General features: G+C 49.5%; 2 protein-coding genes across 2 annotated transcripts in view; one reads left to right on the forward strand and one right to left on the reverse strand.

The window, feature by feature from the left end:
* Window positions 1–11,475, forward strand: part of B4GALNT3 (beta-1,4-N-acetyl-galactosaminyltransferase 3) — a gene marked incomplete at its 5' end in the record, with an annotated part of 60,486 nt that extends 49,011 nt beyond the window's left edge. Inside the window, 7 exons of the mRNA XM_075155648.1 lie at window positions 219–1,227; window positions 2,793–3,088; window positions 3,449–3,602; window positions 4,954–5,026; window positions 5,508–5,661; window positions 6,400–6,526; window positions 7,309–11,475. Of these exons, the coding sequence (XP_075011749.1) occupies window positions 219–1,227; window positions 2,793–3,088; window positions 3,449–3,602; window positions 4,954–5,026; window positions 5,508–5,661; window positions 6,400–6,526; window positions 7,309–7,417 (1,922 nt within the window). The remainder of the gene's footprint in view (window positions 1–218; window positions 1,228–2,792; window positions 3,089–3,448; window positions 3,603–4,953; window positions 5,027–5,507; window positions 5,662–6,399; window positions 6,527–7,308) is intronic.
* A 1,613-nt stretch (window positions 11,476–13,088) lies between these two features.
* The window catches only part of NINJ2 (ninjurin 2), a 50,101-nt gene continuing 37,675 nt past the window's right edge, over window positions 13,089–25,514 (reverse strand). Inside the window, exons 2-4 of the mRNA XM_075159142.1 lie at window positions 16,595–16,826; window positions 15,035–15,219; window positions 13,089–14,157 (exon numbers count right to left, since the gene is read on the reverse strand). Coding sequence (XP_075015243.1) covers window positions 15,056–15,219; window positions 16,595–16,826 — 396 coding nt within the window. The 3' untranslated portion in view covers window positions 13,089–14,157; window positions 15,035–15,055. The remainder of the gene's footprint in view (window positions 14,158–15,034; window positions 15,220–16,594; window positions 16,827–25,514) is intronic.

The raw sequence follows: 25,514 nt of genomic DNA on the forward strand, positions 1-25,514 counted from the left end.
CTCCACAGCCTTTGGCAATGCTGGCTAATAGCTGCCGAGGAGGTTGGTACCAGCAAGGGCACAGCTCCTGTGTCGGAGAGCTTCCCTGTCCCTCTGAGCAGGAGAGACAACGCTGAGATGAGGCGAGAAGTAGCTGCCCCCGGCGGGGCGGGTGCCTGGGTCAGGACGGGAGAGGCAGCGGGCGGATGCCAGAGGTGTAACTGCGATTACTCCTGTAGGCTCCCGGGAGGGGAACCTGGACGACCTGCAGTATGCGGAGCAGAACACAGAGAGTACCAGTGTCCCCGAGCGTCCCAGCATGGGGAGGGCAGAGCCAGCAGCCAACGCTCCCAGCAGCGTGGTGGGCAGCGATAACGTTCGTGAGGACTATTCCCTCCGGGAGCGTCGTCGGCTCCTCTCGGTGACGGGTGGCGACATAGGAGAGGGGCTACGGAGGAGAGGGACGAGGAGGTCTGGTGTCAAATCAGCCACGCTAGCCTCTGCCAACCAAAGCCTCAGCCATGCTGGCCTGGAGAGGAACCCAATAATGAAGAGACCCCGTTTAAAAACTGGCGTCAAAGACAACTCCAGGAGCCCTCCGCAGCACGCCAGGTCTATCCAGGGGAGAGCGCCCGTCAAAAAGGCGAACCTTCCTCCCAGGCCCGTATCTCAAAGGGAGCAGCCTCTCGGTGGCCCCAGGGACTCAGGGGTCATGATTCCCAGAGGGGTGAGACCTCAAGGAGACCTTAGCGCCGCTAAGGACAGGCTGCAGCCAGCGGGCACCGTGCCAGCCGGGAAAGGAGGCCCAGTCCCTGGCAAAGCCAGCAGGCACACTGTGAGCGTTGCCAGCCCCAGCCAGCAGCCGGGGCTGCCGCAGTGGCTGAACCAAGGGGAGTCCTACATTGCTGAGCAGAAGGCAGCCGACGGTGGGGACGTGGGCGAGGGAGAGGCGCAGGTGGCATCTCCTGTAAAGGGCAAGTCTAGCCCTGTGGCAGCAGAAGAGGAAGAGGAAGAGGCGGATGGAGAGCCAGACGAGGAAGATGAGGAGGATTTCGATTACATGCCAGTGTTCGACCAGGCGGTGAATTGGGAGCAGACCTTCAGCACGAGCAACCTGGACTTCCATATGCTGCGCACAGACTGGATTGACCTGAAATGCAACACGTCAGGAAACTTGCTGCTAAGAGAAAGGGAGGCCCTGGAAGTCACACGTGTCTTCCTCAAGAAGCTCAACCAGAGAAGTAAAGGGTAAGGCACAGCGTAAAAACCAAGGGGCAGCGTCCCGGCGCTGGCCTACCATGCTGCACGGGGAATACCTGTCATGTGAGGAGATAGGGAGAATCAGAGGATAAACTAGATGTGTGAAATAAGACTTCAGGCAAGGAATCTGTGTAAAAACCTGGGCTTTAAATACCTCTTTTGGCTGAGAAATGGGAATTGTTGGACACCAGACCATGTCTGGGGGCTGAATATCGCCCTCCAACAGCTGGTGGTAGTAAAAGTGAAAGATTGGAGGTTTCCGTCCAGCTGGCATCACTGGCCTTTTGCTGGCTTGAGAGCGCATAGGAGCATTTTACCAGCTGAAGATTAAGAAACCCTGCTGATATGAAGTAGGACTGGAGGCCCTTGTGCTTGTGGTGTGATGTCTGCCACATCTCAGCTTGTGAATCACTTAGGACATAGGACCAGAAGGGACCTATCAGATAATGTGAATCAGTGCACTGACCTCAGAGACAACCAAGTACCCTACACTGTTATCTGAATGTGTACACCTCCATCTTAAAACTAGCTAGATTTCTAGATCCTAGTATTGATTTGGGAAGATGTTTCAGCTCCTCGGTGCTTTAATGATCCACTGGAGATCAGCTTTTGCTGGTACTCTGTTTTTACATGGTCTTGATATGGTTCTTTTTCTTCTCAAGACTCACCATCTTGATTGCCTTTCTGGCAAACAGATGTACCTCCTCTGAGCCTCTATAAGCTAAGCAATCCAACTCCTGACCCTTCTGTTGAGCTGGCCTCTATTCCGTATTTTTCCTATCTGTCCTTTTCCATGCTGGTTTCAGTTTCGGTTAATTTTGCTGTACCTAAATGACAAACATTCTATAAAGCATCCCGGATGTTTTATAGAATGGGTGTTGCTAGTTCCCAATCCCTGCTGGAAGTAGCTCTCATGCTACATCTTAAGATCTCTTTTGTTTTTTTCAGGGCCACATCAGTCACAGTCACGGTATAACTGATGAGTACACGCAAGCTTTCCTCAGCATTTTTAACTGATAAGCAAATCCATTTTACAACAGAAACTCTTGTTATGATCCGAAAGGGCACGACCTGGCATTTCATCCTGTTTTGGCCATTCTGAACCCACAGTTCACCCCAGTTTTTACTGTATGGTTGCTCAGTCCTACTCCATATTATTGGCTGATAAGCTGTCATCAGCCAATTTCACTAGCCCAAACATACTCCTTGTGCCAAGATGGTTGTAGGAGGTGTTGAATACACTCACTATTACCAGCCCTACAATCATTCAGACACATTTGTTATTTTCTATGTCACCTTTATTTCATTTCCCTTGCCAACTATTTTCTCTTGGCTGGAATCCCAGATCTAATCCCACATGCTTGTGGATTTAGGAAACAGGTGCTAAACCTTCCCATGGGACTTCGGAAGCAGTGCAGCAAAGTGTGGGGAAGCTAGGGACAGAAAGGTTTGTGCTAGGCAGGAGGAAAGAGCCTGGCAGAGCTGAACGGGCTGGAGGTGGGAGAGGGGCTGGTGTATGGGAGACATGCCCACCCCAGCTGTATCTTCTGCAGGCGGTTCCAGCTGCAGCGTATCGTGAATGTGGAGAAACGCCAGGACCGCATGCGAGGCAGCCGCTACCTGCTGGAGCTGGAGCTACTGGAGCAGGGAGAGCGGCTTGTCCGCTTCTCCGAGTACGTCTTTGCACGGGGCTGGCAGGGTGTTGGTGGCGATGAGGAGGAAAAGAAGATGAGGAACCTGGCATGGGGTCGCCGGCGACACCTGATGGCTGTGGCGAACGAGCCAGAGCTGTGCTGGCCCCAGGGCTTTTCCTGGAACCACCGTGCCATGGTTCACTTCGTGGTGCCAGGTAAGCAAGACCTGCCTTCCCAGGACATCGAGGGCTGGCATGGTGGGTGCTTCCCGTGGGGGCAGCCCTGAACAGTGGGTCTGGGCCAGCCTTAACTATCTCATTTGGGTCACTTCCCATTTCTGTTCTCGCCAAGTTAAATCCCATCAGAAATATGACAGGGCCCAAACTCCCACGGCTTGTAAGCTCAGAGAAGACTCTTGTCACACAACTGGGAAAGAATCCACACTGATTCCTGGGCTCTTTGGTCCAGGTTTTCAGACTGGTTTGAGGGGAGGCAAGAAGTCTTCCCTGTTGAGAAGCCATGCCATCTTTGAAATCAGTTGTACTTTGATTCTCCCCCTCTTGCAATAAAACCAGTGAAAAACCAGGCACGTTGGGTGCTGCAGTTCATCTCCGACATGGAAGAGCTGTTTCGAGTCACTAAGGATCCATACTTCAATGTCATCATCACAGACTATAGCAGCGATGACATGGATGTAGAGAAGGCTCTGAAAAGGTCTACCTTGCACAGGTGAGAGTCACAAAAAACTGCTCACGTGCATATGCCTGCAAACAGAGCTGTCGTGGTTTAACCCTAGCCGGCAACTAAGCCCCACACAGCCGCTCGCTCACTCCCCTCTGGTGGGATGGGGTAGAGAATCAGAAGAGTAAAAGCGAGAAAACTTGTGGGTTGAGATAAAGACAGTTTAATAGGTAAAGCAAAAACCACACACACGAGCAAAGCAAAACAAGGAATTCATTCACTACTTCCCATCGGCAGGCAGGTGTTCAGCCGTCCCCAGGAAAGCAGGCCTCCATCACACGTAACAGTTACTTGGGAAGACAAACACCATCACTCCGAAGTCCTCCCATTCCTCCTTCTTCCCCCCAGCCTTATATGCTGAGCATGACATCATATGGTATGGAATATCCCTCTGGTCAGTTGGGGTCAGCTGTCCCAGCTGTGTCTCCTCCCAGCTTCTTGTGCACCCCCAGCCCACTCGCTGGTGGGGTGGGGTGAGGAGCAGAAAAGGCCTTGGCTCTGTGTAAGCCCTGCTCAGAGTAACTAAAACATCCCTGTGTTATCAACCCTGTTTCCAGCACAAATCCAAAACATAGCCCCATACTAGCTACTATGAAGAAAATTAACTCTATCCCAGCCAAAACCAGCACAAGAGCACATCTGCCAGTCTCTCTGTATTGACCAGCCACAGCCGCCTGCAGCTGGAAACCCAAAGATGGCATCCATCCAGACCTTGCACATATACATGCATATATTGTTGTTACAATGTATGTACATGTATACTACATATAATTGTGTTATAAAACTGTAAGGCAGTACTTATTGCAGTCATCCACCCAGATGCATCTCTTTTCTCCTGGCTTTTGATCACGTTTGCAAGAGAGGACAGAAAGCAAGTCTTGCAGTTATGGGGCAGGGGGAGGACAGAGAAGACAAGAAAAGCTGTGAGAAATAGGACAGAGAGCGTGGAGACCTCTGGGGACTCCGCTTGCTGGAATAGCTGTCTGGCTTGCCCTACTCTGACCTGAACCACCCTTGGCTGGTCCTTCACTTTACTTGCCAGGGGTTCCCAGCAACAGGTCTAGTTCTAGGACAGAGCTGGGCTAGAGCTGAAAAGGCTTTTGCTGAGGACTGCCATGTCCTTGCTGCGTAAGTGGGAAGACCCTCAGGGCACGCTGGGACCTGGAGCGGCACTGAGCTTGAGCACTCGCACAGCAAAGGCTTTCCTCCTCCTTGGGAGGGTGCACGGGGGCGAGGGGTACCTCTGCAGCATGACACCCGTGGTGTACCACTGCTAGCGGTGCTTTCTGTGCTCGCCGGCATGCACACACTGAACTTCTCTTTCCCGTCTGACCCCCAGCTATCGGTACTTGAAGCTGATGGGGAATTTCGAGCGTTCTGCTGGGCTGCAGGCGGGGATAGACCTCGTGACGGTAAGCCTGGGGGACTTGGGGTGGACAGGAAGGTGGATAATACATGTCTGGTGCTACCTCTTGCCTTTCATACTGAACATGCTGGTTTTTAAGAAAGGGACCTTAAAGACTAGATCTGACCTTGCAGACCAGATCAAACATAGATGGGTTCTCTGTCCCTCCAGAGTAAGAGTTTCACCCCTTACTCCAAGGAGCCTGTGGTCCATTCAGTTCTTGGCCCACCTGCTGGGACTATCAGACAGGAGGGAAATCGGCAGTAGCAGCTTTGTGATACTGGCTCTGCCAGGGCATAGTCATAGTATTTCATGCCCGTTGTTCAACAGCCAGTCAATGGCCGTTTTGCCAGCCCCTTGGATCTCAATTTCTGATCTAGCAACAAATGGCTCTTTAATTCACTCCCGTATCTCTGTCTCCATGCCCCTCAAGAAAGACTTACTTAAAGTCAACCTATTTTGTTCCCAACCGGTGTGGTCGGTTCCAGGACCCGCATAGCATCGTTTTCCTGTGCGACCTCCACATCCACTTCCCAGCTGGAATCATTGATTCAATCCGGAAGCACTGCGTGGAAGGCAAGATGGCCTTCGCACCCATGGTCATGAGGCTGCACTGCGGCATGTCCCCACAGTGGCCGGATGGTAAGAGGGAGTGGAGCCTCTTTGGCTCAGACCTCGCGGAATGGGGAAAGAAGGAGGGTGCCTGCCACCTCTAGATTTGTTCCTCTGGTGCTATCAAGGTCTGGAGCTTAAAGTACTTCCAGGGCCACTAGGTGAGAGTGCTTTAGACATAGAACGGGGTTTAACAGTGTTAGGTACCTGGAATTTGAGCCAGCAGAGCGCTTTATATGACGTTTCTCCTGGTCGTGTCCTAGGGCTTTCTATGGATTTGAGGACCGTGGAAAACCCCTCCTTTACTCCTTTCTGTCTGTTTCTCTCTTTTCTTAGGAGGCACAGCCTGCCCTGAGGAGAGCTGCTAGCCCAGGGGTGAGGGAAACCAAGCCAAGTCAGGGGGAGGAAAGTGGCACAGATCATCTGAGCACAGGATTTCCTTTAGACAGAGGTGGCCATTCTGAGCCATCCAGGCACAGGCACAACCCTTTGAAGCTGGGACAGTCCAGGTAGATTAGGTACTATGCTGCCAGACAGGAGATGTGAGTGGCTCTGCTAGCATGTTCATAGGACAGCCCATGCTGTGTGTCCGCAAGCCTTTCTCACTTCCCAAAGCTTTCATACAGTTGGCTCTGCCTTGGTGCCGAGTTGACTCTTTGGTGTCAACATTGTGCTAAAAGTAGCTTGAGTCTCACTCCAGCAGCCTTGCTGGAGTCGTCAGTGGTTCAAAGCACCAACATACCTGTGCCTCTTTTGTGCTGTCCTCAGGCTACTGGGAGGTGAATGGGTTTGGTCTCCTGGGCATATACAAGTCTGACCTGGACAAGATCGGAGGCATGAACACAAAAGAGTTTCGGGACCGCTGGGGAGGAGAGGACTGGGAACTCCTGGACAGGTAGGCATCCATTGTCATCTTTCATACGCTCAGGAAGTGAGACCCATTAGATTCTGGAGGACCCATGACCAGGGGAGTAGGGATCTGAGGAGATTGAGGTGACTAATGCCACCATAAGCTTGGTCAGTGAGTCTTTGAGCATGTCCTGACCTCAAACCTAGTAGGCGAGCGGACCCAAAATACACTGCTACAGCCACTCATAAAAGAAGAGAGGAGCCGATTCCTGATCCGGTCACACTGCTGGTTGTCCACGGGCAGATCAGGTGCTGGTGATCGTGAAGACTTTGTCCTTTTCTAGCAGTGCGGTGCAGTGCACAGTGGGTCCAGTTTGGGTCCCTCAGACTTCCCATACTATGTATAGGAATTGCCCAGAAGAGCAACTGTCAGAGAGACATTTAAAGATCACAAGGTACAGTTACAATTTCTGAGAAGTTTATGATGAGGGATCTCTGCTCTACAAATCTAGGTTTGGGACCTCTCCTGTCATTTCTGTTAGATAACTACAGAAAAGACTAGCATTCTGAGCAATCGCATGTTGCCAGCTGTCTTTTCTCCTAGCCCTGGAGGGCTCCCAACCAGTCCTGCTCTCAGGGGTGCATAAACACTCAAAGTGTCATTAGATGCCTGCTTATGGATATGAGATACTCTGAGCTATTCGGGACTCTTCAATCTGATTGCAGTCTCTTGTCAACAGGATGACTTAAAAGAGATTTCCTGGGGCCGATCCCCAGGTATCTTTGTGATCAAGTTTTCCCTAAATTTAACCTTCTCCTTTATGCCAGGATCTTGCAGGCTGGGCTGGAAGTGGAGCGTCTCTCCCTGAGAAACTTTTTCCACTGGTTTCACTCGAAGCGAGGCATGTGGAACCGGCGCCAGCTGAAGACACGGTAGCCTTCAACCCCAAAGCTGCCCAGCAGCGCCGTCCACCGTCTCATCTCGATGTGCACTTTATTGAGGCACGCAGCCGAGCGCACAAACTCCTCCAGAGCCTTCTGATGGGACGGCACAGCCGAGGAAGGAGCAGTCAGGCTAGAGGAGTGGGAGCTTCTCTTGTGGGCCATTGTATCCAAGACGTGGGATCCGTGTCTTGCTGGGAAGGCGTGTGGGGGAGATGTCGCCAAGTGAAGGACTCATTTCCTGCCATGCAGTCTGGCGGATGGTACAGTGGGAGAGGTGCCATATTTCCCGTTGAGTCTTGCGTGGTGCAAACCAAACAAACGCAAATCCCAGCGAGCCCAGAATGGTTTATTACAGTAATGCAGCTTCTCTTTCAATACTTGAAGGAAAAAAAGAAAAAAGGAAAAAACCCAACTCTCCCCATTTCCTCTCCTTCCCCATCTCTCCAGTGTCCATGCTTTTGGACAGGGGACCAAAGTAAGTTCTCTGAACTGTATTGTGTCCACATGCCCATATGCTGACCCAAGGAAATCTGGATGTGGAGGAGCTGATAGGCACTTTAGGCTGCTGGTGCTTAGACGTTTCTCTGTGCTTTTCACTTTACTCATTATGAAAAACTGTGCTCATATTCAGCAAATTATGGGCCGTAGATGGAGATGCCATCGTTATGAGAACCACGTTTGCTTGCAGCTGGGCGAGGTGGCAGGGATTGATGTTACAACTCCACCTAAATTATTGATCCACTGCCTGAGGAGAGTGGAGGGGTTATACAGAGAAGCTAGGAGGGCATCTCAGGAGGAACTTTGCAGCCTTATCTGACAGACACATGTGTTTGTCCTAACGATATCAGGGAAACCCTAGCAGGGAAGAAGTGGCAATATTTTATTAGTTGAAATATTGTGATTTTGTCAGAAAAAGAGGAGGCAGAGTATTCTGCTCTCTAAATCCTGTACATTTATGCAACATCTAAAGGTTAATTTAATAAGTTATGGCCTTCATAGTTATGTCTTGTCATAGTTTGACTTTTATGTAAAGAGCAGACTTCTTGGTTGAAGAACCGGCACAGCTGTTGGTGCTTCATCTCTGGAACAGCCCTGGGAGCTCTGTCCCGGTATGGAGGAGGTGTCCTCAGGCCTTGGCCCTTGCACTGGGTGCAAAGAACAGCGAGGACAGAAGAGGGTTGAGTGAATAAAAGGATGGGCAGACCCATGCCGGCATTGATGCAAGAACTGTGGAAAAAGCCCCAGTCCACAGCTGGCCTGACGCTAGAGGGAATTCTCAGCCCCGAAAACTCCCATTAATGCAAGGCAAGATTTTTTACCCTTGTAGCCATTTTACAGGACTATAGAAACCCAGAAATCCCAGCACAGCCCGTCCTCTGCACTGGAGCTTCGGTGTCCCCAGACCGTGCTGAAAAGGCCGCTAGTGGTCTCAAGCTTGAGGGCTGCTCATGGCGTCCAGCTCTGTGGGGAGTTGTTGAGAAGTGAGTAATGGAGGTATGCAGGGTACAAGCAGTGCTGACATGGTACTAGAGTTCTTTGCTTTTTACACTGATGGAGTGGATGCCAATTCAGAATTATTTTATTATTAATAGAATTCATTTATTATTAATACTGTGGTGCTTGACAAGTCCATCGAGTTCCACTATTGCAGTAGAAAACTGAACATGCAAGTTCTGGCATGTGAGAGAGAAATCTTGTCAAATCATCTGCTTGCCTCAGTCCAGGTTTTGTGACTGATTGAGTCAGAAAAAGTCAACCAGATTTCAGAAAGTTTCGCTGTGCGGCGTGCGGCTATGGTGAGAGGTACACGAGAGACGGCTGTGTCTCTGAGTCCACAGAGCCTTTGTCAGAATGCAGACACTGGGTATCTTAGAAGGGGCAGCCGTAGCCACCTGCCCAAGCCAGAGTAGTCTTTTTATTGAGGGAAAGTATTTTCCCCATGTGGAGACTAAGAAATGAAACACTGCCGTTGGGGCGAGAGGGAAGAGGCTGACAACAGTCAACACTATTAGTTTTTTTTAATGTACTACAGGAGTTTAGGAGGCCAGAGCCCTGTGATGCAATGTTGCAGTAAGTCCTGTTTCTGCCTGGAATGTGCAGTGTCAGTCATGCTCTCGGTGCATGTCGGAGCCTGTGCTTCACTCAAACACAGGCACAACCCCGCGAGTGTGCAGGTGAGCTGCTTTCCAGGCTCCGGGACTGCGCCTCCACAGCCTGTCCGGGCTGGCTCTGTCACGCAATCCCTGTGGAATGGGGAGAGGCTGGCGAGGAGGGCGAGCGCCGGGACGTGGCGAGGTGTTAGCAGGACCCAGCTGTTTGGCCCCATCAAGCAGAGAAGGGCTTGATGCCCATTTTGCAGATGGAGAGCTGGCGGATTCAGTGGCGGCCCTTATGTCATGCACGGGGAGGAAGGGTTATTTGTACTGTGTGCTTTCACATCTGGCTTAGATGTGGTCTGCAACACCTAAAGTCAGCAGCTGGCGTTCATCTGCAGACACTGGCAAGAATTAGGTGCATCCAGAAGGCAACTCACTTGGCTTAATTGGTACGAGTAACCCCTTTTCCTCACCAGAGAGGACAGTCAGCAGAGAGTGGACTAGGAAGTAGGGTGCAGCCCCCACTCCAGCACTGCCAGCAGAATTTGAGGATTTCGCCCCCATGCTTTAGCTGTGACCGTGCTCCTTCCTTCACGCCTTGTGACCCAGGCCAGTGGCAAGCAGAACTGTTTACCTCGTGAGGACTTCTTGGTGGAGATGTAAGGAGTTAGTTGGTTTCAGCCCAGTATCCCCACTGTCAAAGTTGCCATCACAAATTTCTTCCCTTTCTAGCACAGTGGGGATTCTTAGCTGGTGTTTAAGCGTTGTGGTAGTAAATGTGATTAATGCTAATTGGCACCAATTGGCAGCCTCCATGGAGAAGCTTGGAGAGGGCCCACGGGGACAAAAGCTGTCTTCCAGCCCACATGCTCAGAGACCGCTGTGGGTTGTAGGGAGAGAAGGGGCTACACGCTCCCCAGCTCGCTGGCCAGCAGCAAACCTTGCAGGAGCGGCGCCAGGCTTTGCTCTGAGGCTGCTGCCCCTTTTCCAAAACATCCTGCAGTTTTTCTCCCCGGAGTCATGAAGAGCAGGGAGAGCAGGGAGCACGGCAGGAGCAGGTAGTCCCGCAGCCATGCAGTGAAAGGACGTGGCCACCCAGGGCAGTGGCCAGGCCACCGTGGTCCCTGATCGGCGGTTGCTTCACCCCGTCGCTAGTGTTGCACGGCGTGCACTGCCGCTGCGAGGAGGGCTCGTCTTTGGGTCCGACGCAACTCGCGGAGAGCACGAGGGAGCGTGGCTTCACCACGGCTGGGAAGCTGACTCCCCCCAACAATTGATCTTGTTTCTGTCACCAGCATCTCTTTAGGAAGTTTGCGGTGAAGTTTGCCCCGAGTTTCTGGCTTTCATGTGCATCCTGGCTGTGTCCTGCCTCGATGGCAGGAGGAAATCAGTTGCATGGGATTTCCCCTGCAGCAGGCAGGCAGGCAGGAGGAAGCTGCTCCAGTAGCTCTGGCTGGGGACAGCTGGGGAGATGACGGGCCATGCTGCAGGAGAGACCTTCCCTGGGGCAGGATGTGGCCAGGCTGGGGACCCTGGGCCCCCAAGCGCAGGGTGCACAGCAGGGTGGCTCTGCCCACAAATGCCGACTCAGTCTTCAGGACTGTGAATTGTGGATCTGAGGCTTGTTTTGCAGGTCAGCAAAGGGAACAAAGAGGGGCTGGTTTTTATTCCGAGAGAAATGTATTGTGTGAAAACGATAATGTGACTTGTTTTGTCATTGTCTTTAATGTTTGCCTGGTATGAACATCTCACCTCTTCTCATTGCCTATAAATGTCTGAAGTTGATTGTTTTTTAGATACTGATGCCTTGTCTTAAAATCTGAATTGTACCTTTGAATTACCTGCCTTAAAGTGGCTCTGTGCCTTCAAGACGACTCCTGGGCCACCTCTCTGTTAGAGCTGGGGGATACTGATTCTCCTCCACGTTTTATAAATACATTGTCTTCCTATAAGAGCTCAGTTCTGTCCATGTGTTACTCACACCCGTATCGCCATGCAGCAGGGATTAGAAACCAGGTGTTGCTCCTCTGGCTTCATATAACCAAAGGCATACGCAATACCAGAGGGACAGGTTGCTCTCTGCCCAAGCCAGCGAGAGCTCTGCAGCAAGAGGCGGGTGGGAGATGCAGCAAGCAAGGTTAGCCAGGAGCGAGACCTGTTTCAGTCCCCTCTAGGGCTGTAGAAAGTGGGATGGCAACAAAACAGTTTTTCTCCCGTCTTCCTGGGTTTACCATGTGAAACAAGGTAGAAACATTGGACAAATACACATCCCAGCAAAGCACAAGTGTGACGTGATCATAGAGAATGCGGAGAACGAAGCGGTCCCTCTCGCAAGCAGGGGACAATTCCTGGAGAAGACCGCAGGTGAGAGCCTAGACCTGTGCTCGGTACTTGGCACAGCCTACACAGACGGGAGGTCAGCTCTTTCATGGCAACTGCTTATTTAGATTCAAATTTGGCCCCTTTTTGCTTCAGCTGTGCCTCCTTTGAGTATAAAAAGCTTGGCAGGAATGGGAGTCAGACACGGAAAGGGAAAAAGGCAGCCAAGATCGCTAATGAGTCTGATTCCATTAAAATGAGAAAAAATTATTAAAGGTGACGGGGGAAAAGCATTCCAGCACGCTGCCGGCCTTCTGCTCGCCTGGGCTGGGTGACGGGAAGCCCTCTCTGCTCGGGCAGGCCTCGCGCTGCACCTGACCTGGCAGCTCTCTGCGATGATGATGTTGAAGTTAAGATCTGGTAATGAAATTCCCCTCACTGCTGCTTTCCCAGCTGAACCTTTTCTTTTTTTTTCTCTCTTTACATTCAGTCATCAATGCTAATTGCTTTACCTCCTGCTCTGTGAAGCAATGAGTCACAGGATTTGGGATGTGCACAGAGGATGCATAATTTTTTACCTTTTCATGAACCCAGCCGGCCAGTAGTGGCTGAAAGCCCTTAGCTGGTGGTTTTGCATTGGCTAGAACTAGTTTTGCTGCCTCTACAGTGAAACCTTCTTCTAGAGGAGAGCAGGATAACAGAGGCTTCCCAGAAACATCCACCCCGTTTGCCCTCGGTCTCGGCAGAGACCGAGGACCGAGATAAGCAGCAAACCCGGTGTCGCTCCAGACCTGCCAAACCCCGGCCAAAGTGGAGGATGTCCTTACCTGCTTCACCAAACAGATCCCAGACTGTGCTCAGCTTTGCTGATGTAAATTCTGGTAAATACCTAAGTGGCATTTTCCACCCTACTCTTTCTATGCAACTTTCCTTCATCTGCAAAAAAGCGGCTGTCATTTGCAGGTACTAGCTGATGCTGGCCCGTAGCCTTACCCACCAGCCTTTGTGGGCAAGACCATTCGCACCCTCTCCAGAAAAAAAGCACCACCCGTGGCTTAAACAGAAATTTAGTTCTGTAAAGTCAAATACAGAGTACAAATGAAATCTGCCCGTATCTGTTTTTTGTAAGTGTCAGACACTGCCAGTAGCTCCTGAAGACCAATATGTGGACATTTTCCTGACGTTTCTTTCTCAATGGTGGCAAGAGTATGCAAAATGAAAAATCCATATTGAACTCTGATTCTGCTGTACAATGAAAAAATCATTTAATAATCAGAAAAGCATGTCATTATTTAAATAGGCTTACACCAGGCTATTAAAATATCAATTCTTAGCATGACTACAGTGTTACAAAATTTAGGATTGAAAATTTTTACTCTTTCAAAAAAAATCTGAAAAATCGTTAATTCAAAGACTTTTTTTCAAGGAAACAGATTTTCTAGTACAAGAGAATTCCCAGCATTGTAAATATAAAAATGATATATTTAAAAACTTTTATGTTAGCGATAAGACCTTAAATTATAATGGTGATTTTTTTAATAAAGTAATACGCTGTGCACCTGTCATTTCTTATTGTGGCAATAAGCCTAGAGTGTCTCCTTATGTATAAAGTTTCTTCATTTTCTACTAATACTGTCAGGCTATTCTGATATCATTCCTGATAGGTCCCTGGCAATTACATCAGACCATACTATCTATTTTCTGTCATTGTTAATTTTCCAATGCTGGAAATATCTGATTGTTTTCATAACTGTGTCACATTTAATTTTATTTTTAAATAACTAGGAAAACATTTGAACTGGTTTTAGCTACGTTGACATACACACACTTTTCTATCCTCCCATGAGAACAACTTTTTTTTTTTTAGTTTAAGAAATCCATTCCAACATTTGGGAGGTAAACTATTAGATAGCATTGCTTTAAGTATAGCAACTTATGCTTGAGACAAAAAAGCTGGACTTTTCTTGTTTATTTAGCCTACAAAGTAAATCGTTCAGTCTTCTCTACACAATGAGCCAATACTGAGTATGTGAAGCAGGCAACTAAAATAAGTGAGATTTACAGAACTGTTCTTTGAAATTGTGTACCTGCTGCTGTTCCTGCAGCTTTCTCTAGCAAAGTTTGCGCTAGCTTTGAAAGGCAATCTTTTCACCCCTTCAGAACTGCAAAAGCATTACGGTAAAGGGCCAGTATACCATGAAACGCACACAGTTTTGAAAGTTTAACCCAGTTCTCTGGATTTGCCGACGGGCTCCTGCTGCGGTGAGTGAAAACGCAGAGGAGGAGAGCTTTCCCCGCCAGCCGCGCTGCTCAGATCCTGCAGGGAAGAGAAGGAACACCAGTAAGGTCGCAGCAGGCTCCCCCGCGCTGCACGGGCAGAGAGGAGCAGTCATGGCGTACCGGGTCACTCGGCACCACAGCCACCCCTATGGGTGTGGGGTGCTGCTCTTCAGCGCTCGCACCCTTCTGGATCCCAAGCCAGCAGTGTTTTTATAGAGGCTTTTGGCCTTTGCATCCTCCCTCACCATATCCTGCGTCTATCGACCTTTCCTGCTGGCTGTTGCCTCGTGTATTGCATTTAAACTATGTTTACATGTTGCAGGTCATGTAAGCAAGAGATGTGAACTTTGCTTCTTGACCTAAAGCACTTTTGACCTAAGAACATGTCATCGCCTCATTGACCTGACATGGGAACCCAAGCATTTGGTTGGACTCTTATTCACAAGATTCTCGCTTAAAAATGAGAGTTAGATTCTTAAAACAGCCCCTACCAAACCACACTGGCTGTTGTGAAGAGCTCTTTCACCCCCGCCTCACCAGCACCTTCCTTTTCTTCTGCTCAGGTAACGCTGCCATCTTTGGATACCTCCCAGAATGCACCTCATTTTCTTTCCCAAATTTAGCTCCCATCCACAACTGCTATCTGTATCTAGTGTGAGGTCTGCAGCCTTCTGAAAGCTGCAGTTGGGATGTTTGGTGTTCCTGCTTTAAAGACCAAGCAAGAAGAAATCCTCCTCCTCTGAGGGAATTTGTTCAATGGCCCCAGATGCTCGTGGGACAACAGCATGCCTCTGGAAAGGCTTTGTTAATTTGTGCAGCTTTACACCTTCTCCTTCTCCACCTTGCAATGATGTTTTCTGAGACTGAGAGCCCTTCCAGGGGCTGGCAGTGATGGGAACTCTCCCCTTTCTTACCTGGCTCCATTGCCCCATGACTTAATAAGGTCGAAAATTCCTGGTAGGGTAGAGGCCAGTTTTCTGCACCCCAAAGGCTGTGATGAAGATATTGAGGATGACCGTGATGAAGATAAGAGCTGTGGCAGCATTGTTGAGTATATTCAGGCGGGGTTGCTTTGCAACATCATTCAGGTTCAAACGAGCTGTGCGATACAATGCAAAAAGAAAGGGAGATCTATAGCTTGACTCCAAGTCCCCCAGCCCTGCAAGCCTTCCCTATCTCACGAATGTCCATGGTGCTCATGGGCACTGCGGCCACAGAGCTGGGGGAACAGTCCCAGGGACTTTACAGGGGCCACAGCTTGCCCTAGGATGACATAGGAGGATGGAGCAGAGGAAAAACGTGGGTTTTTTATGTCATGTCTTTGTTTTGCCATGGAGGTGCCATGGCCCTCCAACAAACCAACCCTAAATAGCCAAATTACTGCTGCATGCTAGCCAGGCATGTGCCATGTGACCCCCCCCACTGCATGGCCATGGGACATGGCAAGGGAAGGCTGGGTGACATGGGGGACAAGGTCAGCAACATTGTACTCGGGTTGGGAGGCCAGTTCCTCCTTGACACCCAGATCTCACATATGTGCTGACACAGCTATCAACCCCCTCCTCGCCCCCAGACCAAGAGGTGTCTGGGTACATGAATAGGATCAGCCCTATCTGATGGGCATCGAGCAGTTCAGACGTGGGAACGCCCTGGTTACTGGGGCTGCCTGGCCAATAAGCCATGCAAACGGCAGCCTTGTGACCCCCTGCCCTCAGCTGTGGTCCCCTGTCCCCCTTCTCCTCACAGCTGGCTCCAGCCACCGCGGCTGCCACCGGCAAAGGCTGTGCCATGTGGGGCAGGGGAAGGAACATGTCACAGGATTTCCTGTAGCCTCCAATCCCGTGTCCCACATAAAAAACCACTTAGCATATATAGGAAAAGGCAGCGTTCTGCAGACTTTTAATACTGGGCACGTGTTGGAGGCTGAAATATAGCAACTCCTGTATCAGATGGAGCCCGGGGCAAGCCTGTCTGAAATGCTGGTGTCAACGTACTGTCTGTATGGCACTAGGAGAACTGTGGGATTGGTTAAATGTGAGGTTAATATAGGGAATACCTCTGCCTAAATTGTTCTGTTAGGCCCCAGCTTGAGTGAGGTGAAAGATACAGCTAAAATGTGGTATCTGCAAGAGCTGCATGAAGGGGCACGTTACAGGGCGGGCAGCAAGAGGCCTGAAACCCAGCTCCTCTCCCTACAGCAGGGATTCGGCAGTGGGGAAGTGAAGGAAGAGTAGTGCTCAGAGCTGTGTGCAAGAGAAAAAACCCAACCCACTCCCCACTTTGAGAAGCAGTAACACAGACCTCCCCACCGCCTGCGTCAAGCTGTCTTCAACCCTCCTGCAGCCCTGGTTGGGGCCGGGGGAAACGGTTCAGGGGAAGAGGCTTCTCCCTCCCACCCCATGCCGGCCAAGCCATGGGGTACCCTACCGCAGCAGCACCCTGCAAGGGTGCACGCGCCTCGCGGGCCGCCTTACCGGTGATGATGAGGAGAATCCCGATCATCACCTGGAAGAAGAGGGAGATGCTGATGAGCACGATGAGGGTGACGTAGTACTGGAAGGAAGCCCCCTGCTCCAGCACCGCTTTAAGCTGCGTGACGTTCGCCATGAACAGCGCCACGTCCAGCATGCTCTCCGCCACGCTCTTCTTCGTCGCGTAGTGGTTGATGTTCATCGGCCCGTTAATCCGGAGGTGAGGATTCACGCCCTGGGGAGACAGGAGAAACCGCATGAGTTGGTATGATTGCTAAGCCGACAGACCCGTCCGTGTCCAACAGGCTGCTGCCTCCCCATGAGGTTTATCTAGAAAGCTTCGGAGAGTCAAAGTTGCGTGTTTTAAACGTGTTGAGAGTGCCCAGTTTCCCCTCACAGTCGCCTCATGATATTAATAGCACAAGATACTTGCGGCGATCAAGAGCTCAGCAAGGTTAGAAAAATACTGGGTATTTTTGTGGAAAACAAGCTTGTCCAGAGTTACAATAATATAGATTACCCAGAGCCAGGGATTTTACAAGGAATATTAAATTCTCTTCCTTCAGGGCACAGACAAGCCTCAAACTTACAGGGGATTAGAGAGAGATCTTCTCTTTGGGTCGGGTGTTCAAAGGACTGTCAATGGCTGGGCTTTATATCTCCTCCGAACACTTTTTGCTGTCTACTGTCTAAAACGCACCGAGACAAGGGGTGGGATCCATCACACCTAACTTTAACTAATCATTCAGGCACATTTTTTGTCAGTGGAAAGAAACATGTATTTACAAGGGATAAATCACCTGGTTGCCTGTAACCTAATTACAAGCTGTGGGTCATTTGGCTGCTTTTAGCCATCCATCTTTTCTCTATCTTTCTTGTTAAGTGAGTTCCCCTGTTAGCTGTCTTGACCCAAATGATGAAAAAACAAGATAGAAAAGGGGACGATAGTTTTCAATTCACCCCAAGTGTCATCAGCTGGTAATAAATCACCAGCAAAGGCAACAATTACAAAAGATTTGGATATATCTGCAGCAAGCTATGACCTTCTTTCTTAAAAAGAAAGAAAAACAACACTTGCACATAGCAGACAGGCTTCAGTTCTGGGTAATCAGCCTCCTGTCAGCTGTAGTGAAGACCGGCAGCCTTGCCCTCAGCGCTGTCTGATGGATAACCCTTTAAATCTGGAGATAAGGGCCAGGTGTAGACCTGAGGTGACCTCTCTTGCTCAGAGTGGTGGAAGAGATTTCTCCAGGTGCATACTGGAAGTAGGACTGTGCCTACATCAAATGGTAAGTTCTATTTTGGTCTTTTTGTATTAGTTAAGGTACAAAATGTAATCTTTCCTTCATGCTCTGGGCATGACACTAGAGGAGGGTTATGGCTAGTGCTTCATGCTGCTGTCTCTGGTCTCTTTGTGCATCCCTGGGCAAGAGCGGCTTCATCTGTGCCAGGGTGGGAAGGTGAGCAAAGCCAGTGATTCTGGGAGAGCGCTGCGTGTGGTTCTGTGTCTGATACTGAAATGGGGGCTGAATTTCAGAAGGGGGTTGTGGCCTGTGCCAGTGATCACCCTCACGTGAGGAAGATGTGTAGTAAAAAGTGGGCAGGAAGGACTGTGTCCAGTTTGAACTACTGGTGAACTGCCATCCCTAAGAAGGGGCTGGCTTGGGGTAGGAAAGTGCTTTTGGGGATTTTTTGATAGCTTAAAGCATGTAATTCTTGTGATTTCTAACAGGAAAGTTGCTGTGGTTAAGAGGCTCCTTTGCAAAGCCTGTATTTCTTACTGTGGAAGGTAGAAGTTAAAAAATACTGGAAGGAGATAAAGGTAGAAGTCTAGAGAGCCAGTAAGGACTCTAAGGCAGTGTGTAGGGGTTCAGGACTTCTTAAACATTACTGTCTGGTGTCTGGGGTGGAATAGAGGTATCTTGCATCTCAGGGAAAGGAGGCCGGCAAAAGGTCTGATCCTGGGAACACAACTTAAAAACCTAGATTTAGGTAGTGCCCCCTCTCAGCTGGCTTAAAAGCACGTGATCCTGTCGCAACAGAGTGGTACCCATACCAAGTGGTGCAAGGTTTGAGATTTGATCCCTTTCATGTGTTTTCTTCCTTACTTCTAAAGTGTTAGCCCTCCTCCCTGCAGCATCACAAGGCTGGGCATTGATCGTTTATCTCTGCGTAATGATGAGTTAAGGGTGCAAGAACAAGGACGCTATACAAACAAGACAGAGCTTTTGTTAAATAGTGACTGGTACAAGGAGGCTGAGACATCTGTTCCCAGTCACTTACGTGGCGACAAATACAGCAAGTCTTTAATGAAAACACATCCTCCTTTTGAGCTGCCCCTATGCTCCTTGAGCTGGAGTGTGAAATGGGGCAGAGTTGCAATGTACTGAGCTGTGTGTTCCACATGACCAGGCACTGAAAACAGCTTTCACATGGGCTTTTCTAGCGTGGATGAGTGCAATGGCACGTTCCCCTGACTGGGACATGATACCACAGGCGGGGAGAGCGCCCGCTCTCCAATGTGGAGTCACTGGATCTGGGAAACCCTTGCGCTGAGCAATGAAAAATTCTGACTCCTGTTTCAAAGTTCTGTCAGCCCAGGCTTAGTAGATCCACAAAGGTGACCAAAAGGTTACTGGCAGCTAAACAATCAACCAGTTTTATGATGCAGGAGTCCTTATGATGATTCTGCCTGGTCCAGCAACTAGGAATGAAAGCCTGGAGTCTCAAATATCAAGAGGCTAAACAAACCAGGAGTCTTCAGAGACCCGGCATTTCTGTTAATCAGGAGGATGGCTTTGCTTGGGATGCCTGGTGCCATAGCTGTCACCAGCTAACCACTGCATCTGTGGGCTGTAACTCTTTTTTTGAGCTGCCACAATGCATGCACAGCTTTTCAAAATGGGACCATTTGTTTTGTTTTAAAGTTCAGTCCTGTGAACTGCTGCGGCTCAGGAGCTGTTTCACAAGCAACTCAGGTTTCCCTGCAGCAGGATTGCCCAGACAGCTGTGGGGAGTTACGGGGGATCACTGGGGAGATTGAATGATTCCCTTTTGGCAAATAGAGCCCTAAGTCAAGTCACAGGACATACCTGAAGGATCATCAAAGTGATTTATGTCATCAGGCTAGAGCTAGTGTCTTTCTAGTCACTTTGAAAAATGTTCCCCTTCTGAGAGTGGGGATCGCTGCCTTTTCTTCTCCATATTGCGTCAAACAGAGGAAACCTGGATCTGGCGATCAGACACCAAGTTGATCTTGCAAGCGTTGTTGCAGAGCCAGCATGTCTGCTGGAAAACAGCACCTACCTATGCAGTGCTTTCCCAAAATGGGGATCTATCATTATTGCCCACTTTTTAAGGGTAGGGAAATTAGGACTTGAAAAAGTACAGCCCAGTCACAGAACAGCGCTGGCTGAACTGGTGCTTGAGCTCAGCTCCCATGTCTCGTTTCCGGACGGGACTTTGGCTTTCCACAAGAGACAGCCTCTTTCCCTGCAAGACTCTGCTGGCTTCAGTCTGACCTCAGACAAATCCCCTTTCTGCTTCTTTTTATGTAAACGTGGCACAGCGATACAGATCACTGCAGGGGCCGAGTGAGGCACCCATCTACGTTTTGTAAGTCAGAGGCTTTATTCTTACTCAAAGCACAGACACACACACACACAAATATTTAACTCTCACGTCTATTGTTATTTTTAATTTTTGTAGGAATGTAGAAAGAAGCTGAATATAACCACAAGCGTGGGATTTTCTTTTTTTTCTCTCCTTTTTAAACTTGATCTCTGGTTTTGCTGTAGGGAGCTGGCAGGTCCCAGGGCCTGTGAAACCCGGCTCTGGCACCAGGGGGCACGCTGAGCTCCACAGCTCACTGAAGCTACCTGAAATATTTCCACTGAAATTAGTTTTCAAGGGAAATTCTTGCTTTTTATAATGCATTTATTTTTACAAGAAATAGCTACTTTCTTCTGAAAACTTTTGGAGGAGGTTCATCTAAATACTTCTTTCCAAAGCCTGCAGATTTTGGGCCGAGGGGAGCACAGAGCTTTCTTAAAGCTACTTGGACGATTTCTACAAAACCTACAGTTTCCCTTGTCATATTTTTCAGGGCAGGAAAAAAAAATTACAGAGCAGATCTAACTGCAAATCTATGTGCTTTGTGGGTTTTGTGACCCTATCCCCAGGGGAGAACAGCCTGAAAGAGACAGTGGGACAGCATGAGGCTCACAAGTATGAGAATGATAATCCTTTTCATGGGAGCGCTCTGGCAGAGGGGGGTGCCTGAGGAGAAACTCTATTATTGGCCATTTAGTTCCAAGGGAAATGCTGGAGAATGCCAAAGAAAAGAGAGACATGGATGCAGGCTGTGCACGCCGAGGGGTAGGTGCAGAGATGCCCGCCACGGGGATCCCGACCAATAAACAGCCAGCCACACACAGGTGAGCAGACGCGGGCACGCACACACACAGCATCAGGCACCAGGGAAAATCCGGGGTATTTTTCCACAGTATTTGCCAGTTGGCAGCTTTAGAAATACTTTGTAAACATCAGTTGACGAAGGTTAAAGCACACAGAGAGTCATCCTCTTGCAAGGTAGGAGAGGAGCACAGTTCCCTTTCTACGGGCAGAAAGCGGAGAGATTAAAGGCTCTGCTCTCAATGAATACTTCTATGTTTAAGTGCACAGTTATGAGCTACTCTGCTTTTCCAGAGAAGCTCGCTCCCTGCAGCTCCTGACCGCTTCACTTGGGATGAAGTGGGCCAATTTTAATATTTTTGGCCTACGTGCCGTGCCTAGGCACAGATGGCGTCGGTGGCAGCATCGGGAACAGCAGCGACTACCAGACGTCTGCCCACCCAGCGGTCGGACTTCCCTCGCAGAGCTGTACGTGTCAGCCTGCAGGCGAGGAAGCAGGTTTGTGCACAGCCACACGTGTGCAAGAGAAGGGACAGGCAAGGAACGCTTTGGTCAATACCAACTATATTGGGAAGTCTGCGAGGCAAAAGCTGTTTTTCTCCAATTTGGCACAACAGCGTGCATCTTGGCTGCGTTCCACGAACAAAAGTAATAGTAAACCTCGTCATGGATGCTGCAGGCAAGAGGAGAACTGAGTGTTCAGGGCCAGTCCCCCTCTTCGGCCTCTGTGGAGGCTGCCAGCTAGTCCAGTTGTGCTTGGGGTTTTTTCCTTTTAATATAGCCATCTGTTCTGCTTGCTACGGGTCCTGTCCAGAGCCAAATGGTCATGTTGCCTTCAACTCATATTGGATAAATCCCAGAAAATAAATCAGGGATGCTTTCCTGGTACCTCAGGCTCTCCCCATGTACGGGACTGGTCCTGATGGAGATCTTTCTCTGAGGTGTTCCTCCACGTCTGTGAGAGGTCACTGCTCAGTGTAACAGAGGGCTCACTGACACCAACTGTTTGGATGAGAGCTCTCCAACCAAAAAGTAACTTCCAGGAGCTGAGAGCCAGTGCCTCTTCAGAAGCAGAAGCCTAGGCAAATGGCAGGCACAGATCCTGTGTGCTTGCTAAGCACTGTTCATGTTCTCTAGTCTCGCCTAACTCCCACTCTCCATTTGCTTTACCCACCTCCTGCGTCTCATCTCACACCCGCAAGCAATCTTGGTGAACTCTCTGGGGCAGAGATGTCACCGTGGTGCAGCGCTTTGGCACCCCTTAGCTCGAGGATAAAGGTCCTAAGTAGGACACGACTATCGCTAAAGGCACGAAAGTGCAGTTGGTGAGACTGCCAGCAGGTCCTCTCTGATTTACCCAGCTGAAAGGCTGGCCTCATATTCTCACTACAACTTCCCGAAATGAGGCCACGCAAGAACAGGAGGCTAACAGCAAAACCTAACACTGCCTAGAGCTGAAGGGTTGGAAGTGGGTGGGGAAGCCGGGCAGTCCCCTGGCTGTGGCTGGCAGGGGGAGCAGAGCCGAGGGGAGGAGTGGGGGTGAGTCACGAGGTAGCAGAGTCCCACAGGAGCCCGGGCACCTCTCCTCGCCCTTGCCCTCCGGCTGACATGGCAGCCGGTTCTGCTTCCCAGCTGGCTGCGGCACTCACAGCCTGCAGAGACCTGCTTGTCACATCAAGCGTGCATGCTCCGCTCTCCATTTCTCCCTTTCCACGCTTCTTCTCATCTCTTATTCATCCTTCAGACCCTCTCTGGCCCTGTCTGCATCTTCAGTTCAGCTCCTCCTCTCTCCTTTAATCATCATCTTCTATTCTCTCCTTCTCCATTCTTTTCTCAGCCTGTGCCTTTCACCTTGTCTTTCTTTCACACTTTTTCCTGCTATCAAGCTCTTCTCCTCTTTCATGCACCCCCTTCCTTGGGCTGCTGTCTCCTTTTTCTCCCCCACTCTTTTCCCCCTTTGGCACTCTGTGCTGCTGTATGGCGATTTTCTTGAATCCGTTCACTCTCAGACGCCATTCACGGCTTCCTACGCTCCAGGGCAACATAAATTATATATTTCTCGAATAACTGTCTTACCAAATCTATATTAAACTCCCTCGTTATGTGTATTTATGATACTGAATTGAAGGGATCCAGGAATCGACTGGCAGGCTGCAGGGCTGAGCTGGAATAGAAGATAATTTTTCTTTTCCAGGTAGCTGGGATGAGGACAAGGCGGCAAGGGCAGTGAGGAGCCTCCATCCGTAGCTCAGAAGGAGTTAGTGGGTTTGGGGGCTCAAGAACTACTTGGCACCAGCAATTACAATGTGCTGATGCATGATCTCTGATTGTTGAACAGAAGCAATTGGGTGTGTATGTGTGGTGGTGGGGACAGCTCTTTGAATGTATGGAATTGGGAGTGCACTCAAAAGGATTAGTGGGAACAATTATTTCCAAAGCCAGGATGTAGAAGCTGGAGCCTATTCAAGTCACTAGTATTTAGCACCCAGAGCAGTTTTATCCCAGTGTTTTGGGGTGGGGGGTGGGTGTGTGTGTGGGAAGAGCAAAGGAAGGCTAAAAACAGCTTTACAAGAAAAAATTAAAAGTAGGTTAGCAGAGAAAATGAGTTTATAAAAAATGGAAGAGCAGCCGGGAGGCACAACAGTAACTACTGCATTGTGCTTACAAAGCTAAACACGTTAAGATGAATAAATCCCCAAGCTGGATGGCTTATGGCCCAAAATATTAAGGAAAGCTAGGCCTGATCGCAGGCTGCTGCCAGATCCAAAGAGCAAATGTGTTCATATAAATCATTTTAATACAAAACATTCCTGAAACAAGGTCCTAAATTTGAACTTCTTCCAAGTCTAAGGGTGTTTGCATCCAATGCTGAGGGGTCAGGTTGATTTTTGAAACTGAGGGAACATAGTAACAGCTGCACTAGATCAGACCAAAGGTCCAACTCCCCTCTGACAGTGGTTTGTAGCAGATGTGTAGGGTAAAAAAAAAAAAAAAAAAATCTTAGAATGGGACAAGCATACAGCAACGGTCCCTTGTGCTCTGTTTGCCCAGTGACCTGCAACTCTGTATACAGAACTATCCCAGCCCTGGTCTGGTGTTGCTTTTCATGTGAGAAGCCCAAGGTTAATTTGTCATTTGCTGTGTGGCTTAGGGCATCCTACTTGCTCTCCCTGGATCTTAGTTTCCCCATCTGCAAGAATGTTCACATAGGTGGTATCTAGGGAGAGAGATGGCTAAGATCTACCGTAAAAGTGCAATATGTGCCTGTGTTGTGTATATAATACACAGGGACTGAATTCATCATGCAGGTAAGCCACTGAAGCTGATGAAATTAGGTAAGTGATTTTCTTATTCCCAGGGGGCTTTACGTCTTGCAGCGTTTCCCAGATAAACTTTACGCTAAGGCACTTGGAGGTCAGGTTCATCTGCAGATTTTGACACGTATGTGCCCCTGCTCACCCTCTGCGTGCTCAGGGCTCTCCACAGAAAGGAAGCTGTGAGAGTCTGGGTGGCAAGAGGAGTGGACATGACTGAGGGTTTCAACAGAGGCAGAGCTGATGAAATCACATCCATAAACAGTGTAACTCAGGGGTTTTGGTCCCTCTATTATTTATAAGCTCTTTCATCCACAAAGCATTTTCTTCCAGTCCCATGTGTACTAACAGTCACAATGTCTTTGTCCTGCAGGTCAGTGTCTGTCTCCTATCGCAGTGGTCACCAGTATCTCCAAACAGACCCTGCTGATTTAGTCTCACCTGGGTGCATAGAATTCTCTTTCTTCAAAACCTGCCAGTCTTAGCTTCCTTCTCTGCCAGGAAACTGAGCCAATCTCTGGATCTAAAAAAGGCTGAATCTGCTGATTTTGTTCAGAACTGGCACACTCTGAGTTGTCTCAGTTTGCAGCTGAGCATCTGGCCTCGTGCCATCAGGAGAGGTAAAAAAAAAAAAAAGGTGCTGTTGCTGATCTAGGCTTTCGTAAGCCCTTAATCCTAATTGTTCGTATGTTTTCTTTCAAGGCTAGCCAAACTAGGTATTGAATAGAGAAACTAGGGAGGTAGTAACTGGGGTTACAGGGGCAGATACTTGTAGTCAGCAAGGGACTTCAGGGTAGGGGAGTCTGCAGAGCGGCATCTTGGGTCTGTGCGAGGCTGCTTGGGAATGTCACGCTTAGAAACAACATCAGCTGTCACTGGAAAGATTTTTAAACACATTAGGAGTGCTCTAACAAATGGCTGTTGCATTTTAACATGAGAAAATGCAAAGCGATGCATGGCTATGGCTGTTCCGATTCAATTAGCGTTAACGCCCTTCCATTAAGCTCTGGCTTGCGGGGCTGCCTCTTGCTTGGGAGCCTGCTGTGCCAAGGAAGGCTGCCACTGCCTCACCAGGGCTGGGGCGATGGGTAACCTGGAGAGGATGCGAGGTGCCACGCTTGAAAGGAGCACGGCTGTGTTCTCAGCAGCGTGCGTGGGAGCACCTCTGAGTACCGCTGAGCACATCCATGGCGTCT

This window comes from Calonectris borealis, chromosome 1 (genome assembly GCF_964195595.1).
Source record: "Calonectris borealis chromosome 1, bCalBor7.hap1.2, whole genome shotgun sequence".
Taxonomy (NCBI): domain Eukaryota; kingdom Metazoa; phylum Chordata; class Aves; order Procellariiformes; family Procellariidae; genus Calonectris; species Calonectris borealis.